The sequence below is a fragment of the Pseudorca crassidens genome, chromosome 7 (assembly GCF_039906515.1).
Source record: "Pseudorca crassidens isolate mPseCra1 chromosome 7, mPseCra1.hap1, whole genome shotgun sequence".
Taxonomy (NCBI): domain Eukaryota; kingdom Metazoa; phylum Chordata; class Mammalia; order Artiodactyla; family Delphinidae; genus Pseudorca; species Pseudorca crassidens.
The window spans coordinates 85,548,814-85,569,280 of NC_090302.1; the positions used below are offsets into that span (position 1 = coordinate 85,548,814).

Below are 20,467 nucleotides of genomic sequence, written 5' to 3' on the forward strand. Positions count from 1 at the left end.
GAACGCTGCCAAGCTGTAAATAGAACCGGGCAGCTGGGAAACACAGACCTACTTCTTCTTGACGAAACTTTTTCTTTAAAGATCCTAAGAAGCAACTGTTTAGTAAAGGTAAGAGATGAGAATTCCAGCCACTAAAAAAAAAAAAAAAAGATCCATAAAACCCTCTTATTCAAAGACTCAAAAGGTTTCTTCTCATGTATCTACTGCAGGGCCCCATTCCCTCATATTGCAGGAGGCAGACTGGCAGATATCTTATCTGGGGTACAGGTCACGTAACAAAATGATGGCAATCCTGGGACTTCTTAGCCAGGGTTCTTTCATATGTTTGAAAAGGATGCTTTTAAATTCCAAAAAGCATGTATGATCGGATGGATATTTATAATAGGTATTCAAATCTGGAAGAAAAAACTATTCCTAGTGCCTAGCACTAGGGTTATGTGATCAATTCTTTATTTTTTCAATTTCTCTAGATTTGCATTTTTATAGCAAAAATGATGCTTGCTGATTGGAAAGGAAACACTACAGAACCAGCCAATCCTCCAACCCACTGCCAGAAATAACTGCATTAGAGGTGGTGGGGATCTGTATTTGTAAACAGGGGAGGAGGTCTGCATAGGGTGGTCCAAGCACTTTCTCTGGGGGCAGAGACACCTGGCTCCGAGTCCCAGGCTAGTCATCTGCTAGTTGTACAGTTTGGAAAAGCTCCTGGAGCCTCAGTTTCCTCACTTGTAAATGGTGATAACGACAAAACATCTACCTGACAGAGTGGTTGTGAGGATTAAAGTGATAAGGTATGCCTGTCATAGTAGGTGCTCAATACTTACTAGCTGTTATTACGCTTCCAATTTGTTGATGTATGTATAACTATCATGTATACATATACAATTTCATTTTACAAAATGGGACAATATGCGCATTGCTGTGCAAGCTGATCCTTTTCCTTTGACAGTTACTTCAATCAGAATATGTTTAGCTGCAAGTAATAGCAAACATAGAGGGATTTAAATATGTGCGGTTCATTAGTCTCATATTTTCTCCAAGGCAGCAGCTGGCATTCATTTAGCTGGTCAACAGTTCCATTAGGAACCCCTCTCTGTCTCTTCTCCGTCATCCTCGGTCAGCTGGTTTTTGCCTCCAAGCTTATCATCTCACGGGCACAAAATGGCCACTACAGCTCTGAACATCTGAAGACCGAAAGAGGGGAGAAGGGCAACCACATCTGTTCCCTTTTATTAGGAAAGAAATAGTTCCCCAGAAACACCCTCTGCCTACCCCGCACCCCCACCCCAAGTAGCCTTCCACTTTTGAAGCATTGGCCAGATTTACGGCATATGATGATGCTTTGCTGCAAGAGTCGGGCACTGATATTGAATCAACCAATCAGAAGTGTCTTCCACAGCAAAACATCTGGGAAATACATCCGTGTCGACACACAGAGACATACTGCTTTCCTGCTGTGTGGACGGTCAGATATTTTTGAAATATTTGCTCCTCAAACAATGCTGTACCAAGATCCTTACCTTTGTGTATGTGCTTGTGTGCGGGCTTCAGTAAGATACAGCCCTAGAAGAGGAGCTTCCATGTCAGAACATTTTAATTTTGACATCACCAGCGTCTAAATTGGAAAACTTTCTTTTTCTTCCCCAAGAGCTTCTGGAAATTGTGAGGACTGTAGAATGGAACTTTCTTTGATCCTGATGCTTCATGTTTCCATCAATAAATAACTCAGCTTTGTCTTTCACATGGGAGATCAACCATGATTCTTCAGACATAATTATAGAAAGAGCAGTGGCTGGATATTAGGAGTTCTGGGCCAGTAAATGGCCACAAGATAAAGAGAGTGGCCCGGCTGATTGGTTTCCAGATTTCCTTTGAAGTCGAATGTCATCTGATTAAGAGGGTTTCCCCTCTTTGTGGTGGTACAGAACGATGCCACTCAGAGTGGACCGTCACATCTTCCCTAGAGAAATGAATCGTATGTTCACACCAAAACCCATTCGTGAATATTTATAGCAGCTCTATTTAAAATTGTCAGGAACAGCTAACACCCAAATGCTCTTCAATAGTGGTAAAGAAACTGTGGTGGATGCATACAATAGAACTCTATTCAGCAATAAAAAGAAACAAGCTATTGTTCCATGTGGCACTGGGACTAATCTCAAAGGCATTATGCTGGTGAAAGAAGCCAGTCTTAAAAGAGTCCACCTGCCGATGCAGGGAAGATCTCACATGCCGCGGAGCGGCTGGGCCCGTGAGCCATGGCCGCTGAGCCTGCGCGTCCGGAGCCTGTGCTCCGCAACGGGAGAGGCCACAACAGTGAGAGGCCCGCGTACCGCAAAAAAAAAAAAAAAAAAGACTATATGCTGTATGATTCCCTTTATATGATATTCTCAAAAAAGACAAAATTAGAGAGTTAGAGACCAACTTCATGGTTGCCAGGAATAGTCGGTGTGGGGCAGGGAGGACAGGATGGGGAATTTTTTGCCTGATGGAACTGTTCTGTATCCTGATTATGGTGATGGCAACTTGAACCCATGCATGTGTTAAAATTCAGAGAACTGTACATTTTTAAAAAGTCTTTTTACTGTAAAGTGAAACTCTGTGCCTATTAAACACTAACTCTCTCTTCCCCCTCAATCCTTAGTCCCTGACCACCTGCAGTTCTACTTGCTATTTCTATGAATTTGACGATTCTAGGTACTTCTTATAAGTGGAATCATACAATATTTCTCCTTCTGTGGCTGGCTTATTTCACTTAGCATCGTATTTTCAAGGTGCATCCGTGTTGTAGCACGTGTCTGAATTTCCTTCCTTTTTAAGACTGAATAATATCCCATTGGTGGATATACCACATTTTGTTTATCCATTAATCCACCGACGGACACTTTGGTTGTTTCCACCTTTTGGCTACTGTGAATAATGCTATCATGTCCACGGTAGGACGAATACATGTTCAAGTCCCTGCTTTCAGTTTTTTGGGGGTATATACATACACAGAAGTAGAATTGCTGGATCATATGGTAATTCTATGTTTAACTTCTTGAGGAATCACTGTACCATTTTCCACAGTGGCTGCACCATTTTACATTCCCACCAGCAGTGCACAAGGGTTCCAATGTCTCAACATCCTTGCCAACAGTTGTTATCTTCTGGGGTTTTTTTGTTTGTTTTTTTATAACTAGCATCCTAACGGGTATGAAATGGTATCTCATTGTGGCTTTTTTTTTTTTTTTTTTTTGTGGTACGCGGGCCTCTCACTGTTGTGGCCTCTCCCATTGCAGAGCAACAGGCTCCGGACATGCAGGTTCAGCGGCCATGGCTCACGGGCCCAGTCGCTCTGTGGCATGTGAGATCTTCCCGGACCGGGGCATGAACCCGTGTCTCCTGCATCGGCAGACGGACTCTCAACCACTGCGCCACCAGGGAAGCCCTCATTGTGGCTTTGATTGGCATTTCCCTAATGATTGGTGATGTTGAGCATCTTTTCATGTGTTTATTAGCCTTTCTAGTTAATTTTTATTATGTATTTGTTCACAGGAGATTGGAAGTATACAAACTAGTGCTTCAGCACAACTGTCCGGAGAATCCCTGGTGCCCAGCACACTATGGGTGTTAAGAATGAACAAGACTAGATAATTTGGGAGTCAGAAGGGAGAGTATTGGCTGGTGTCCTTTATAAGCAGTCAACCACTCGTCCATAAAGGGATCCGAGGAAGGGGCTGCTACTTCTGTCACCGTCCAGCCCAGGCTGACAGCCGGTACAGCAATCCCACCACTTTGCAGCTGCATTTAAATGTCAGATGTTTGTTACCCAATGGTCTAAAATTGCAGCTGATGACCTTTCAGCAAATGCCAAAGTTCTTTCAGGGCACAGGACAGGGTGGAAACTGAAAGAGCAGCTGTGGTGAAAGCCCAGAAGAAGGTAGAAGAGCCTCCAGCTCAGTTATTTCAGTGCCAAGGATACACTGGTGACCACAAAGCTATCTATGGCTTTGCTCTGCTTAGTGAAATATGCTCACAGGACTGAGTCTAAGTAAATAAGGTCAAGCAGACCGTCCTAACGGCTGGGGCAATCTTGCTGCTGCCTCGGGGCCCTCCACCCAAAGACAAGGACCTGGAATGTGCCTCTTGAATATCAGCTGAGGGACCAAGCTTTGTTAGCAAAACTCTGCTGAGATGCTTTATGGAATCCCAACATAGGTTTTTTGGGTTTTGTTTTGTTTTTAATACTTATTTGTGTATTTGGCTTCACCTGGTCTTAGTTGCAGCATGCGAGATCTAGTTCCCTGAGCAGGAATTGAACCCGGGCCCCCTGCATTGGAAGCGTGGAGTCTTTAACCATTGGAACACCAAGGAAGTCCCCAACATAGGTTTTTGTTTTACTTTGTTTTTGAAGTTTTCAATCAGAAAAGGTTTTATTATAAGAAGTAATGCTGGGCTCCCCTGTTGCGCAGTGGTTAAGAATCCGCCTGCCAATGTAGGGGACATGGGTTCGAGCCCTGGTCCGGGAAGCTCCCACATGCCGTGGAGCAACTAAGCTTGTGCATTACAGCTACTGAGCCGGTGCTCTAGAGCCCGTGAGCCACAACTACTGAGCCTGTGTGCCACAACTACTGAGCCCATGTGCCACAACTGTTGAAGCCTGCACACCTAGAGCCCGTGCTCCACAACAAGAGAAGCCACCACAGTAAGAAGCCCGCACACTGCAACGAAGAGTAGCCCCCGCTCGCCTCAGCTAGAGAAAGCCAGCGGGCAGCGACGAAGACCTAATGCAGCCAAAAATATAAATAAATAAATTTGGAAAAAAAACAACAAAAAAGAGGAAATAATGCCATCAGGTAAAAATGCAAAAAAAATTACAATTATGGCAAAATGTTTCAAAATACCTACGCGCTTGCCCCCATAGGACTACAGTACTTACTACATACTTGAGCACTGAACATTGAGTGCCATTCTAAACAGCTTCACATAGGAACTCTGTTTCTTTGCAGATCACACCTTCCTTTTCTCACGTGCCAGTGAAACCAGCTTGATGATTAAGCATCAGCTTTGTTGGATAACAGAAAACAAAGATAAAAAAATAAAGAATACAATTTCTGCTTTCCTATAACATAGTTTTACCAAGATACCAAGTCTAGTTTTCAATGTATAAAAATATGTAGGAAAGTGCTATGTACATTCTTCAAATGCAAAAATAAAGTTAAAGTGGGGCTGGCATATGTTGGAACTATATTTTAATCCTTTGGTACCCATTGCACCACTTAATTATATTCTCATCATACTATGCTTTTTTAAAAAAATAATAATAAGGCTTTATCTTTTAGAGTAGTTTAGGTTTACAACAAAATTGCGAGGAGTACAGAGATTCCTCATTTCCCTCTGTACCCACACATGCATGGCCTTCCCTGTTATCAACATCACAATATCACTCACCAGAATGGTATTTGTTTTTTCTCTCTCTTTTTTTTTTTTTTTTACAAAAATGAACCTACATTAACCCATCGTTATCACCCAAAATCTATAGTTTACCTTAAGGTTTACTATGGGTGTTGTACATTCTGTGGGTCTGGACAATTGTATCATGACATATATCTATCTATCATAATATCACACAGAGTAGTTTCACTGCCCTAAAAATGCTCTGTGTCCTGCCTTCCATCGCTCCCCACCACCTCACCCCTCGGGACCACTGATATTCTTATTGCCTCCGTAGTTTTGCTTTCTGCAGAATGTAAACTAGTTAGAATCATACAGTAGGTAGCCCTTTCAGATCGGCTGGTTTCACTTAGTAATATGCATTTAAGATTCCTTCATGTCTTTTCATTGCTTGATAGCTCATTTCTTTTAGCAATGAATAATATTCCATTGTCTGGATGGACCACCGTTTATGTATTCATTCCTCTACTGAAGGACATCCTGGTTGCTACCAAGTCTTAGCAATTATGAATAAAGCTACTATTAACAACAGTCTGCAGGTTTTTGTACTAATGTCAGTTTTCAGCTCCTTTGGGTAAATACCAAGGAGTGTGATCATACGGCGAGAATATGTTTGGTTTTGTAAGAAACCTCCAACTGTCTTCTGAAGCGGCTGGACCAATTTGCATTCCCATCAGCAAAGCATGAGAGTTCCTGTTGCTCTACATCTTCACCAGCATTTGGTGTTCTGGATTTTGGTCATTCTAATAGGTGTGTAGGAATGTCTCGTTGTTTAAATTTGCATTTTCCTGATGACATATGATGTGGAGCATGTTTTCATATGCTTATTTGTCATCTGTGTATCTTCTTTGGTGAGGTGCCTGTTAAAGTCTTTGGCCCATGTTTTTTGGCGGCACGTGGGCCTCTCACTGCTGCGGCCTCTCCCGTTGCGGAGCACAGGCTCCGGACGCGCAGGCTCAGTGGCCATGGCTCATGGGCCCAGCCGCTCCGCGGCATGTGGGATCTTCCCGGACCGGGGCACAAACCCGTGTCCCCTGCATCGGCAGGCGGACTCTCAACCACTGTGCCACCAGGGAAGCCCTGTTTATTTATTTATTTAGCTGCATCGGGTCTTAGTTGTGGCACACAGATCTTCATTGTGGCATACGGGATCTTTCGTTGCAGCTCATGGGCTCTTTGTTGCGGAGCACGGGCTTCTAGTTGTAGCATGCAGGGTCCAGAGCATGTGGGCTCAGTAGTTGTGGCATGTGGGCTTAATTGCCCTGTAGCATGTGGGATTTTTGTTCCCTGACCAGGGATCAAACTCATGTCCCCTGCATTGGAACACAGATTCTTAACCACTGGGCCACCAGGGAAGCCCCCTTCATCATCGTTTTAATTTCCAAACGATCTGTAGTAATGTTCCATCTTTTATTTCTGATACTAGTAATTTATGTCTTCTCTCTTTTTTCTTAGTTAGCCTGGCTAGAGGCTTATCAATTTTATTGATCTTTTCAAAGAACCAGGTTTTGGTTTTGTTGATTTTCGTTACTGATTTCTGTTTTACTTTCATTGATTTCTGCTCTAATTCTTATTATTTCCTTTCTTCTGCTTACTTTGGGTTTAATTTGTTCTTCTTTTCCTAGATTCCTATGGTGGAAACTTAGATTGATTTTAGATCTTTCTTATTCTCTAATATATGCATTTAATGCTATAAATTTCCCTCTAAGCACTGCTTTTCACTGTATCCCACAAATTTTGATAAGTTGTATTTTTATTCTCATTTAGTTCAAAATATTTTAAAATTTCTCTTGAGATGTTTTTCTTTCATTCATATGTTATTTAGAAGTATGTTATTGAATTTCCATGTATTTTGGGATTTTCCACTTAACTTTCTCTTATTGGTTTCTAGTTTATTTCCACTGTGGTCTAAAAGCAGACATTGTGTGATTTCTATTCTTTTAAATATGTCAAGGTGTGTTTTATGGCCCAGAATGTGGTCTATATTGGTGAATGTTCCATGTAAGCTTGAGGAAAATGTGTATTCTGCTGTTGTTGGATGAAGTAGTCTGTAGATGTCAATTATATCTTGTTGATAAATGGTGTTAAGTTCAACCATGTGTTGATTTTCGCCTGCTGGGCCTTTCCATTTCTGAGAGAAGAGTGTTGAAATCCCCAGCTATGATAGTGGATTCATCTTCCTCCTTACAGTTTTATCCATTTTGCTTCATGAAGTTTGATGCTCAGTTGTTAGGCCCATACACTATTATGTCTTGTTCAAGAATTGACTCCCTTATTATTATGTAATACCCCTCTTTATCCCTAATAACTTTCCTTACTTTGAAGTATGTTCTGTCTAACATTAATATAGCTACTCCTGCTCTCTTTTCATTAGTGTTAGCATGATATACTTTTCTCCATCCATTTACTTTTAATCTATATGTGTCTTTATATTTAAAGTGGGTTTCTTGTAGACAACATATAGTTAGGTCATGTTTTTCATCCACTCTTTTAATTGGTGTATTTAGATCATTGACATTCAAAGTGATTATTGATACAGTTGGATTAATGGAAAATAGTAACCATATTTGTTACTATTTTCTATTTTTTGCCCTTGTTCTTTGTTCCTATTGTTGTCTTCCTTTCTTTTTCTGCCTTTTGTGATTTTAATTAGTCATGTTGTATGATTTCCTGTGCTTTCCTTTCTTAGCATATCAGTTATACTTCCTTTTACTATTTTTAGTGTTTTCCCTAGAGTTTGCAATATACATTTACAACTAATCCAACTTCACTTTCAAGTAACATATACCTCTTCATGGGTAGTTGTACCTTATAATAACAAAATAATTCTAGTTCCATCCTCCTGTCCCTGTATAATTGCTATCATTCATTTCACTTATATGTAAGCATACATAAGTGCATATATATGATATATACATAAGCAGATATAATTGAATACATTGTTGCTATTTTGAACAAACTGTTGTCTATTAGATCAATTAAGAATAAGTCATAACTGAATACATTCTTGCTATTAGTATTTTGAAAAAACGGTTTTCTGTTAGATCAATTAAGAATAAAAAATAAAAGTTTTTATTTTACCTTCTTTTTTTCCTTCTTCGATGCTCTTCCTTTCTTTATGTAGATCCAAGCTTCTGACCTATATCATTTTCCTTCTCTCTAAAGAACATCATTTAACATTTCTTGCAAGGAAGACCTACTAGCAAAAAATGCCCTCAATTTTTGTTAGTCTGAGAAAGTTTTTGTTTCTCCTTCGCTTTGTTTTTTTGGAAGTCTTTATTGAATTTGTTACAATATTGCTTTTGTTTTACATTTTGGAGTTTTGGCCTTGGGGCATGTAGGATTACAGCTCCCTGACCAGGGATCAAACCCACACCCCCTGCATTGGAAGGCAAAGTCTTAACCAGTGGACCACCAGTGAAGTCCCTCTCCACTTTTGATGGATAATTTTACAGAGTATAGAATTCAGAGGTTGATGGGTTTTTTCCTCTAAACACTTTAAATATTTCACTCCAAGTCTTCTTGTTTGCATGGTTTCTGAGAAGAAGTCAGATGTACTTCTTTGTTCCTCTGTAGGTAAGGTGTTTATTTCCTCTTCTGGCTTCTTTCAGGATTTTTTCTTTATCTTTGATTTTCTGTAGTTTGATGATGTTAGGCTTAGGTGTGTTTTTTTGGCATTTATCCTGTGTGTTATTCTGTGAATTTCCTGGATCTGTGGTTTGGTGTCTGACATTAACTTGGAGGAAATTCTCAGTCATTATTATTTCAAATATTTCTTCTGTTCCTTTCTCTCTTTCTTCTTCTTCTCCTGATGTTCCCAATATGCATGTTACATCTTTTGTAGTTGTCCCACAGTCCTTGGATATCCTGGTTTGTTTGTTAGTTTTTTTTTCCAGTCTATGTTTTGCTTTGCTTTTCAGTTTTCAAAGATTATTGATATATCCTAAGGCTTGGAGATTCCTTCCTTAGCCATGACCATCAAATTCCAATCAGAGCCATTCTTCATTTCTGTGACAATGTTTTCTTTAATCTCTAGTATTTCTTTTTGGTTCTTAGGATTTCCTTCTCTTTGCTTACATTGCCCATCTGTTCTTGCATGCTGTCTATCCATTAGAGTCCCTAGCAAATTTATCATAATTGTCTTATTTTTTTTTTGAATTTTATTTATTTTTGGCTGTGTTGGGTCTTCGTTGCTGCGCACGGGCTTTCTTTAGTTGCAGCGAGTGGGGGCTACTCTTCGTTGCGGTGCATGTGCTTCTCATTGAGAGGATTCTCTTGCTGCAGAGCACGGGCTCTAGGCACGTGGGCTTCAGTGGTTGCAGCCCACAGGCTCAGTAGTTGTGGCATGCAGGCCGTAGAGTGCGCAGGCTTCAGTAATTGTGGCACACCGGCTCAGTAGTTGCGGCACACGGGCTTAGTTGCTCCGTGGCATGTGGGATCTTCCTGGACCAGAGATCGAACCCATGTCCCCTGCATTGGCAGGCAGATTCTTAACCACTGCACCACCAGGGAAGTCCCATCATAATTGTTCTAAATTCCCAGGCTGGTAATTCCAACATCCCTGCCATGTCTTGTTCTGAAGCTTGCTCTGTCTCTTCAAATTGTGGTTTTTTGCCCTTTGGTTTGCCTTGTAATTCTTTCTTGAGAGCTGGATATAGTGTACTGGATAAAAGGAACTGCTGTAAACAGGCTTTTAGTAAGGAGGTGGTGAGATGTGAGGGGAGGGACCTAGTCCTATGATTAGGTCTCAGCATTTTGTGAGCCTGTGCTTCTAGATTATGAACTTCACAAGTGTTTCTCCGTTTTTTTCTCCCCCCTTAAGTGGTATGGGATGGCTAGAATTGGCTAGAGTCGGGTATTTCCCTTCCCCAGGTCAGTTAAGACTGATAATCCTTGACTGGGTTGCTCTAGTTAACTAATTTCCCTTGAGGGCAGGCTTTGTTAAGAACAGAGTGCTCTGGTGTGTTTCAAAATGTTTCCTTCCCATCCCCAGCCAGAAGCCCAGTATTTTCTCCAGCATTCACTGTGGTATCCTGGTCAAGCTCCTAGAGGTAAAACTCACAATCCTGGGGGCCCCCTGTATGTTGCCCTGAATTTTTTTAACTCTCAGAACTGTCCAGGCTGAACTTCCAGCAATCTGTTAATTACAGTTCAGGCTTTAGACCCCAGCACTGGCTCCTGCAGCAATTTCCCTTCATGAGTCTTTGCTCTGGTGAGATGTGACTGCCTGTTTTCACCTGTCTCGCCAATCTTGGGGACAATGGTTTGCCCTGTGTCCTTCCTTCTCTTATGGACCCAAGAAGAGTTTTTGACTTTTCAGCCTTTTCAGTTTTTCACTTGCAGTTAGTTAGGCTGGAGTGGTGACTTCCAAGCTCGTGACAATGCAGAATCAGCCCGGCATATGCCTTTTCATGTAACCTCAACATCCCTGTGTGTAGCATAGCAGATATCTTTGAGGTATCTGCTTAGCCCATGATCCCCATCTTGGAGAAAAGTGCACCCTGCCCATAAGAGGAAGATTCAAGACACATTTGCTTGTGTGACCCTGTCTCTGGCTGCAGCTGATTGGATCAGAGGTAGACATTTGATATAAGGTGAGCCAATCAGATTTCCTGTCCTGGGAACTTAGCTTGAGACACAGACACTAGTGAATTGGATGATAATGCTGGAACTAAGAAGGATGTGTTCTTTGTAAGCTGTCCTCTGCAGTGGTACTGGACTTCATGAATCTTTCCAACAAATTCCCTTTCTGATTTAGTTGGCCTAAGTAGGTTACTTACAGTGAATATGGCCTTGACTACAACAATAAGTACTACAATTAACATTTTTTTAATGAAGAAACTGGGGTTCAGAGAAGTTAAAAACAAAAACAAAAAAAGCTTTCCCAAGCTCAGTCTTAGGATGGCCTAGGTTATGTTGCAATAACTAATAAGCCTGAAATCCTAGTAGCTTAGTACATCGAAGGTTCATTTCTATTTCACATCACAACCTAATGTAGACAGAGTGGTGGCTCAGACACCCAGGCTTCTGTCCTGTTGTAATACTGTCATTGAAACTCATGACTTTTAATGCATGAAAAAGAGTGGATTAAGGATTATTCATTGGGTTTTCAAACTAGAATTAGTATACATCATTTCCACCTACATTCCATTGGCAAAATCCTAATATATGTAGAGCTTAAGAAAGGCCAGATGTTTCTTAACATCGGATATAACTTGCTATAATCTTGGAATTCCAGTCCAGAAAGAACCAGGGTCAGCTAAGGGAGGAACTGTTTTTACACAGAGCCTAATAGAAAAGTGCTTGTTTGCAACCAATTGTATTTCCTAAATCTTGTTCTTATGATGAATCCTTTTCTTTATGGTAATTAAACCTTAGGAATTATTATATTATGTTAATTCAATGAAGTGTTATGTTTTTATAAAAATCTTATCACTGAGTAATAACTTAAACCTTCATTTGTGCCTCAGATGCTTACACCCATGTACAGGAGGCCAATAGGTCCTAGATGGGTACCACCGATCATATATCACTTCTCCAGTTCCCAGGAGGGCTTAAAAGCATTGCTCATGTTGATGCTGCACACCCAGACCTGAACAGACAACACACAGGAGAAGCGATTCATTAACTCCGAGTTTAGTGGCCAGACTGCCTGGGTTCATATCCCAGCTCTGTCGCTCATGGGCTGGTGACCTTGGGCAGATTACCTCACCTCTCGGTCCTCCATTTCATCAACTGCAAATTGGGTTATTCACAGTGCCCAATTCATAAGGTTGTTATGAAGATTAAATGAGTTATCTAATGATATATGCATTAGCTGTTATTATTATTACTGTTATTTGGCACAAAGCAATGAAGACTTTTTTTTTTTTAGAAAAAGGAAGAATATGTTTATTTCTCCTCTATCCACTCAAAACATATCGTGACCATCTGTGGCATTACTGAGATAGCATTTTTGTTAGGCAGCATAAGGCATTACACAGCATTTGATGGTGAAAATATCCATACTTTTTATTTCTATGTCTAGGAATATCTGATGCACAGTCAGAATCGGGTAGCACCCTGTGAGATCAAAGGTCCAGATAAAAGGTAATTCTGTTTGGTGTGGGCAAGGCCAGCTCTTCATTTGGCAGCGTGCTTCTTATATAGCTCCAGGAACTCAGTCACGTCTTCAGGAGACCCCAAGATGATTGGCGCCCTCTGGTGGATGTCAGTGGGAACAATGTCCAATACAGCTTCCTTCCCAGTGGTAGCCAATCCTCCTGCCTTCTCCATGACATAGGCCATGGGGTTACATTCATACAATAGTCTCAACTGGAAAACAAGAGCAGCATTCTCAGAACAGAATAGATTACACAGAAAAGAGATCTGCTTCATAGCAAAATAGTGCAGAGCTGATCAAATGAACTGATACTTTCCCTTACTTTCCATCACAAGGTTGCATCTAAGACTGGATGGTTAATTTAACCATTTGGTTAAATTAAGCCATCCATCAAGAGCCAGCAATAGATTGCCTGATGCAGATGTGAGGCAGACCACCTGGGCTCAGGACCGAATGACATTTTGGCAGAACCGATGTTTCCCTTCTCTTTATAGCACGGAAACTGGACCTAATGAGTGATTCTGTGTGTGTTTTGGATGGACCTTTGCCTATTCTATAAGCATTTAAAAGTCCATGGTAGTGTCTGGCTGCAGACATCTGGAAAGCAGACTGGCTCCTCCAAACAGTATAATATTGTTTGCAACTCTGTACACATTCCTTTTACAATTCTCCTAAGGCTTGAGGGTTGGGATTTAGTATGTTATACATCTTGGAATTTACTTTTAAATATTCACTTTTTTATTGTATGCATTTTCATGCAGTCTGCCTACTGAGTAGACAGCTTTTTGCAGGTGTTTCCTGACTCTATTTCCATCCAGGTGTCAGGGTCAGATTTGCAAAACTGAAAAAAAAGGAAAAGGAGGAACCTCAATATTTGTGTTAAGGAACAATTTTTTGAGGCATTAGAGAAAAGTGCTATAGAGCAGGCTAATCACATAGGTTGGGATGCCCGAGGTAGGTGGCTATGGTAAGAGTGAATGTTTTAATGATTTCAGTGAACTGGACGCCACATGCCATAAACAGAGATCTGAGCACATCTGAAATACATCCATTTCTAACTATGGGGATTATTCCTATTCCTTCTCTCACATTAAAAATAAAATAAAATAAGAGAAACCTGTCTGTCCTTTGGGAAAAACAAAGGGACAATACTTGAGAAGGAAACACACTGTCCCTCTGTGTCGAAGAAAAGTGGGTGTCCCTTCTCCAGCATAAGCAAGCACAGCCCACCCCCTGGCTTGTAAGAAGGTTGTGGGCATGAGACCAATGCATCAGTTGCAGCTTACCTGAAAGCTCTAGGTATCCCCAGAGATGCTTTCCTTCCCTAGAAAGGTAGCATTTTCTAAGCAGCAAATGTCAGCTCACTAGTCATTTCAATGTTATGCCTTTTGAAAACAATCAAAGAAGACCTCTGTTTGGGATGCATATGTGATTTGCTGCCTTGGTAATGAGGCTGGACTGTTTCATTTCATTTTATGAATGGCATTCATTTTGCCCAAGCCAAACCACGTGTATCCAGTAGAAGCAGAAAGCACTTTTAGTACCCTCTGACCATAGCATCATCACTTATCTTTAGCAATGAAAGGGCTCTCAAGAGATCATCTTTAGCTGATATCACCTGGCTTTAACCAGGACAGCCTTTAATCTAGAAAAGAATATGCCACAGACATCCTTGGCACCCTACTGCAGAGCATAACAGCTACCATGACCTTTCTTCCTCAGTCAAATCTCCCAGGCTGCAAAGGAAATCCACTGCTTCTCAACCACTCTTCAGGGGATTTATTTACCTTTCCGTTGGGACTTTTCTTGTTAGCTGGGTACAAAAAGATCCCTCCGTAGACCAGGGTGCGGTGAACATCTGCCACCATGGAGCCCACGTACCTGGCACCGTAGGGGGCTGAGTTGTCCTACAAGGTTAAGACCAGCAATAGTTAGGGTTACAGAAGAGAGAGCTCTCTTCATGTCCTCTATGCTTATTTGATTCAACAGTCAAACAGAGCGCCATCAAGGTGTGCGTTTGGGGCTGTGCTAGGAAATGGGATGAAAATTCTGTCCCCAAGCAGCAGAAAATGGAATCATGGAGACAGCCTCTTACATCTTACAATAGCTCAAATTACCTGAGGAGGCCCTAAGGAGGGTGTGGTGGATTCAGGCTGGGGTGGGGCAGGCATTTAGCAGGACCCTGAAGGAGAAAAAAGATTTTGCAGAGCTAAGGAGAGGGGGCAAGGGTGGGGTTTTCATCTCTGCAGGAGCAGGAACTGCCCAGCCAAAGGTGGGGCAACTAGAGAAGCACCTGCAGTCCGCCTTGGGCCCTGGGAGGAGCCTGGTGCAGCTGGGGGCAGGAAGGGATCTCTAGGGAAAGGTGGAAGGAGAGATAATAAGGCTGGAGAGAGAGCCTGGGGCCAGCTTGGAGGGCCCTGAATGCCAAACCAACAACATCTGGGCTTCTTCCTCAGAACACAGCAGCCTTCCATGGCATTAAGCAAGAGGGAAAATGAGTGAGGCCCGGTGGGGCTCCCAGGCATGGAGGCCCTTTTGACCCCCGTTTCTTGTAGGCAAGACTCCAGCCTCCATGACCTTCCCTGAGTTCCAAAGGGCAGATTTAAACAGTTGCTAATCAAGGGAGAAACGGCTAAAAAACCACCTGAGGCAAGATTAAAGGGACCCGAGAAGCTGGTCAAGATTAGGAAACCACCTGAGACGAGATGAAGGCGGGCAGGCCCTGCTCACACCCTAATCTTGTCAGAGACCCCAGCCTCGAACCACTGTTATATAACCCTCATCAAATCCTCCCAGGGTGGGACATATAGTTTTCTTTCTTTCTTTTTCTTTCTTTTTTCTATAAAACTTTTTAAAAAATATTTATTTATGTATTTATTTATTCTAGCTGCGCCGGGTCTTAGTTGCAACATGCGGGATCTTCACTGTGGCACATGCGGGATCTAGTTCCCTGACCAGGGATTGAACCCGGGCCCCCTGTATTGGAAGCGCAGAGTCTTACCCGCTGGACAACCAGGGAAGTCCCTGGGACACACAGTTTTCGAGGGCAGGAGCCCAGTGTGTCCCCCTTTGACTGGCAAAGCAATAAAGCTATCCTTTTCTACTTCACCCAAAACTCTGTCTCCGAGATTTGCTTCGGCACCGGTGTGTACAGAGAGGCCGAGCTTTCAGTAACAAGAGTAGGACAAGATTGGATATTCCTACATAGAACCGTCTCTACAAACAGCCATTTCTTCTCCTCGTGTTCAGTGATGTGTAACCTCTTTAGAGAGATGCCACGATGGCTGCTCTCAGTCTAGAGGTGACTGATAGAAATCCTTCAGGTGCCACAGGGCTGGGGCCTGGGCTGCAAGGACCACGTTTCGTACCAACTGGGATCAGGGACCCCAGCAGTGAAGCATGTTTTACTGCCATGACTTCGTTCATCTGACGGACTTCACAGTCCTGATTTTCTTCTGCCAAGAGAAAGTGGCAAAGGGGTTGCCGTCTCAGGGCAGAGGTTCCGGTCCCCAGCACAGTGGAATCCACCCGCTTCTGTCCCTGCCGCCTTTCTCTCCAGGGTAGATCATGAATCAACACATAACTCAGGGGCCCTCCCCCCACCCCGACCCCGCAGCCCTCACGTACTGGGGGGAACTTCTTCCTCTGGACATACTCCGCGACAGCAGGGTCGAAGTCCTTGGTGTAGCCCTCATTGAGGCTGTAGATGTTCCCTTTCTTTTTGATCTTCACATCCCTGTCCACCAAGATGAACTCTCCAATGGCCTGTGAAACAGGAAGGAAAGGTGGAGCCGTGACATCTCCTTCAGGCCTGTGGGAGGGGGTGGCGTGAGGCCTGAGGTCACGTGTGTCCTTCAGCACAAAGAGCTTGGTTTTTATCTTTTTGTTTTTTCAACTGACATATAATTGACATAGCATTATGTTACTCTCAGGTGTACAACATAATGATTCAATATTTGTAACATTGTGAAATGATTTCATTGTGAAATGATTTCTCCTTGGCCTGGGACACCCATGCCTTTGGGGAAAAAAAAAAATTGGTGCAGACAGGAGGTAGGATATCAGGAGAGATGGGCAGCTGAGTTACACCAAAGTGTTCATGGCTGCTCTTAGCTTTCCATTTGTTCGTTTCTATCTTGAAGTCACTTTCCCCGAGCACCGTGAGTTTCGATTCACAGCATATATAGCTTCCGGTGCCTTTGCTCACTGATCTACAGAGTGCTTCTCAGAACTCAGCCTCCCACGAAGTCCCAGTGCTAAGCTGATGCCTTTAAGGCTTAGGTTCTTCAAAGGAGATTCGAGCTTTGGAGCAAAGTGTCACATAACTCCTATAGCTCTGGACTGAGGACTGTTTGGGGCTCCTACGCGTCCCTGATAAGAGAGTGATTGAGGCTCCGCCCATCTGGGGAGGAGACAGAGTTAAGAAGGGAGGTCCCACCTTGGACACCTCTCTCCCCAGCCACTTATTCCCATAGCAAAGCTTGGTTTCTGTTGGAAGTAGAGAGGAAGTGGGGGAGGGAGAGAGGAGGGTAGGGGGAGAAAAGAGACTAGAATTAACAGTGGTCACTGAAAGGTGTCACTGTGAGTGATTCTTTTCTTTTTTTCTTTTATGGTTTTTTTGGTAAAAGTCTGGAAAATGAAGGCATCACACAACAGGTGCTCATGAAGCCATGCTTTGCGGGCACCCCGCCCTGGTACCTGGCCAGAACATCCTAGCTGTGAAGGTTAGTCTCTTGTATGGGAGAAAGAGACTGAAAAGCTTTTCAAACCTTAAAGCCTGCTAGAAATGCAAATAAAGCTGCTGTGGTCTTCTTAGCGGAAGCTGTCAGCCAAAATGAAAAGAAAGCACTAGGTTGACCCCTACCCTGCAGGCATTCATCAGATCTGGGAGGTCAGCCAGCAGGGGGTAGCGCAGCCTCCAAACACTGAGTGGCCATTAAGTGTGAGGTGGACAAAAGACTATCAAACACACAGAGACTTACTCCCCGACACAAGGTCTGCAATCTGGAAATAAGAAGAGGTTTCATGTTTTCCACACATCCATAAACTGAAAGGTAACAGAGAAGTTACCAGAAGAATGTCTGGGGAAGCGGTAAACGCCTGCTGAGAGGATAAACCCAAAACATCAGTGATTTCGGAAACTGTACCCTGGGCTCAGAGTGAACTTCGCTCGGGTTCTGCCACCACTTTACCCTGAAATCACCTCCTTTGGAGGCTTAAACTTGTGCTGTTTCCCTACCCTTGTTGATTTATTAAGCTCGGGTGCTTCCAAGGAGGCAAAGTCCAGTTGTGCAAGCGTGCGGGAGACAAAGGCAGCCTACGTTCCGATTTCTCCCACCCGCCACCCACAAACCTCGAGGCCCCACCACCAGCAACCGGCCCCTCCCAGGATTCTAGCAGCTGACCGTACCTGGGGTTCGGTTTGTCAGCAAAAAGCACCAAATAAATAGTTTCATTAATGTCATCTGAGGACATTTCTAAAACTGAAAGGTATCTATAACCTCAATTCTTTTTCCCCTGGGACACTGGACCCAATGCACAATGAATGTGCCGACCTACGGAAGATGATTCTGTGGAGTTCATTTCAATGGCGGGTTTAGTTATGCCAAATATGTAAAGAGATTTCTTTGCTCAATTCATCTGCTCTGTCGAAACTGTCATCTAACAGAATAAATAAAGAAGTCCAATTAATACACATGTGGAAGAAATTATCCACAAATTAAAAATTGTTAATGAATATTTTTCATGGCACCTTGGGCTCCTCTCCGTGAGGAATTTGTTTCGTTTTTTGTTTTCTGGCCGAACCACGTGGCTTGTGGGATCTTAGTCTTGTCAGGGACTGAACCTGGGGCCCAGCAGTGAAAGCGCTGAGTCCTAACCACTGGACCACCAGGGAGCTCCCGAGGGTGTTTTTCTCTATAAGTTGGACAGACTAAGGAATTATCTTCATTTCCTTCTTTATTTTCACTTCCTTGAGTTCGTCAAAGCCTTTCAAAACCACAAGGGTTCACTGAAGGTTTGCGTGCTCGTGCACATCAAATGAATTTCGGAGCTAATTTTGAAGAAATGAGGTGGTCCACTGCTTCAGCCGGGACACCCATTCACCTCAGGAAAATAAGCTAGTAATGGATAGCGTGGGTGGCAAACAGACCATCTATGGGCTCCATCTGGTCCACAAACGTGTTTTAATTGGCTAGCACAGTGTTTTACACATCCAGAAACATTACATTTTCTAAAAATCTAGTGTTTCTTGAAACATTGGAAGCCTTGGCAAGACTGAGCCTCTATTCCCAAGGAGTAACAACTGACAGACCTCCCCAGTTCCCCAGTGCCCCGCCACTGCCCTGCCACCACCCTGACCATCCTTTCCCAGCACACTCCACTCATCTGTGTGGCCTGCTCAGCCCAGTGGGCATCTGAGTCAGCTGAGTCACGTCCACTCTAAAGAATTCATCGTGGAAGAAAGACTCCTTATGCTCTGGACAGACACCATTTCTCACCTCAATAATCTCCTCATGGTGGTCCCTCCATCTCCCTTCCCCTCTTCCCCAACCCATCATCTCTGCCCCTTCACGGGCCTCATCTTCCACCTCTAGGTACTGCCTCTCCCCCAACACACACACACAATAAACACTCACTCACAGCCACCAGCGAAGCACCCAGCTTCCCCTGGGGTCTCTCACCGGGTCCAGCATGAAGCCGTTGACTCCATTTGCCGTGGCCAGGACCAACATGGTGGCACTGCCGTAGAGTGCATAGCCAGCAGCCACCAGGTTCCGGCCGGGCTGCAGTGCATCCTTCTCAGAAGGGTCATCAGTTGAAATCTAGGACGAGAAAGAAAACACAACTCGTTTTTTGTTGTGTTCTGTTTTGTGGTTCTTTTTTGCATTTCATCCATTAGCAAGATGCATTATCAAGGTGCTCTCGTAATGAAATAGGGCATCTTCCCAGAGAGACCTTCCTCCTCACATCAGTAATATCCTGATTATATTACCACAGCGGCCTTCCCACCAAACCCCAAATTTCGTGCATCTGGATCCTTCTTTCCCATCAGGGTCCTCCTCCAATTTTACTAATTTGATATTCCCTCATCTCTCCATTATCACTCTCAAAAAAAGAGCATGCCTCCTTGCCAGCTCCTACTAATTTAATCTTATTACAGTCATCAATGTCTTTCCCCTGCCTACTCTATCTTTATTTAAACAAATTAAAACTGGGCTGCAGGGCTTCAAGTCTGGTAAGGAAATCAATTTCATGAGCTCCTGCCAGTTGCAGCACATACTCCAGTGAGCAGTGTGGTCCATACTCACACAACAAAGAAAGTCTCAGAAATACGGCAACTGAGAATCTCTCTCCAGAGTTGTTACAGTGTAGGGCAAATGCTTTCCCTTTTTTTGACCATGACCCACAGTAAAAAAAAAATACATTTTGCATCACAAACCAACAGTACCAACACACATGCACCTGCACACACAACTACAAAAATTTAATAAGACAATACTTACATTTAGAACATGACATGTACTCTAATCTTTTCTTTGTTTTTTATTAAAAACACAGCCCACTGGGTCGTGTGACTGTTTGTTCCCTAATACTAAGGAAAGGAAAAACTTAAGGGCATGGCTCCTAATCAATGATTACTAACTGATAATTACCTTCTTAACACTTGACAATTGGCTTCTATGGTTCTCAAAACAGCCTCAAACAAATCTTTCAGCTTGAATATTCTCTACTTGAATTTAAACAGAAGTGAAAATGGGCAGTTTCTGCCAATTTCATTTATTCTCTCCCCAACCACAGATTCCAGGGGCTGAGAACAAGTAAGGGCATCTATCTATATCATGATACCAGAGATGGAGGTCATCTCAGCAAAAACATTCCTGGTATGGGACTTCCCTGGTGGTCCAGTGGGTAAGACTCCATGCTCCC

General features: G+C 43.0%; 1 protein-coding gene and 1 long non-coding RNA gene across 2 annotated transcripts in view; one reads left to right on the forward strand and one right to left on the reverse strand.

Moving 5' to 3' along the window:
- Positions 1 to 18,231, forward strand: LOC137228010 (uncharacterized). The gene is made up of 2 exons (XR_010945106.1): positions 1 to 108; positions 17,167 to 18,231. It is a non-coding gene; the product is annotated as an uncharacterized lncRNA (long non-coding RNA).
- The window catches only part of FBP1 (fructose-bisphosphatase 1), a 27,568-nt gene continuing 19,522 nt past the window's right edge, over positions 12,422 to 20,467 (reverse strand). Inside the window, exons 5-8 of the mRNA XM_067744802.1 lie at positions 19,222 to 19,362; positions 16,166 to 16,303; positions 14,326 to 14,445; positions 12,422 to 12,750 (exon numbers count right to left, since the gene is read on the reverse strand). Of these exons, the coding sequence (XP_067600903.1) occupies positions 12,559 to 12,750; positions 14,326 to 14,445; positions 16,166 to 16,303; positions 19,222 to 19,362 (591 nt within the window). The 3' untranslated portion in view covers positions 12,422 to 12,558. The remainder of the gene's footprint in view (positions 12,751 to 14,325; positions 14,446 to 16,165; positions 16,304 to 19,221; positions 19,363 to 20,467) is intronic.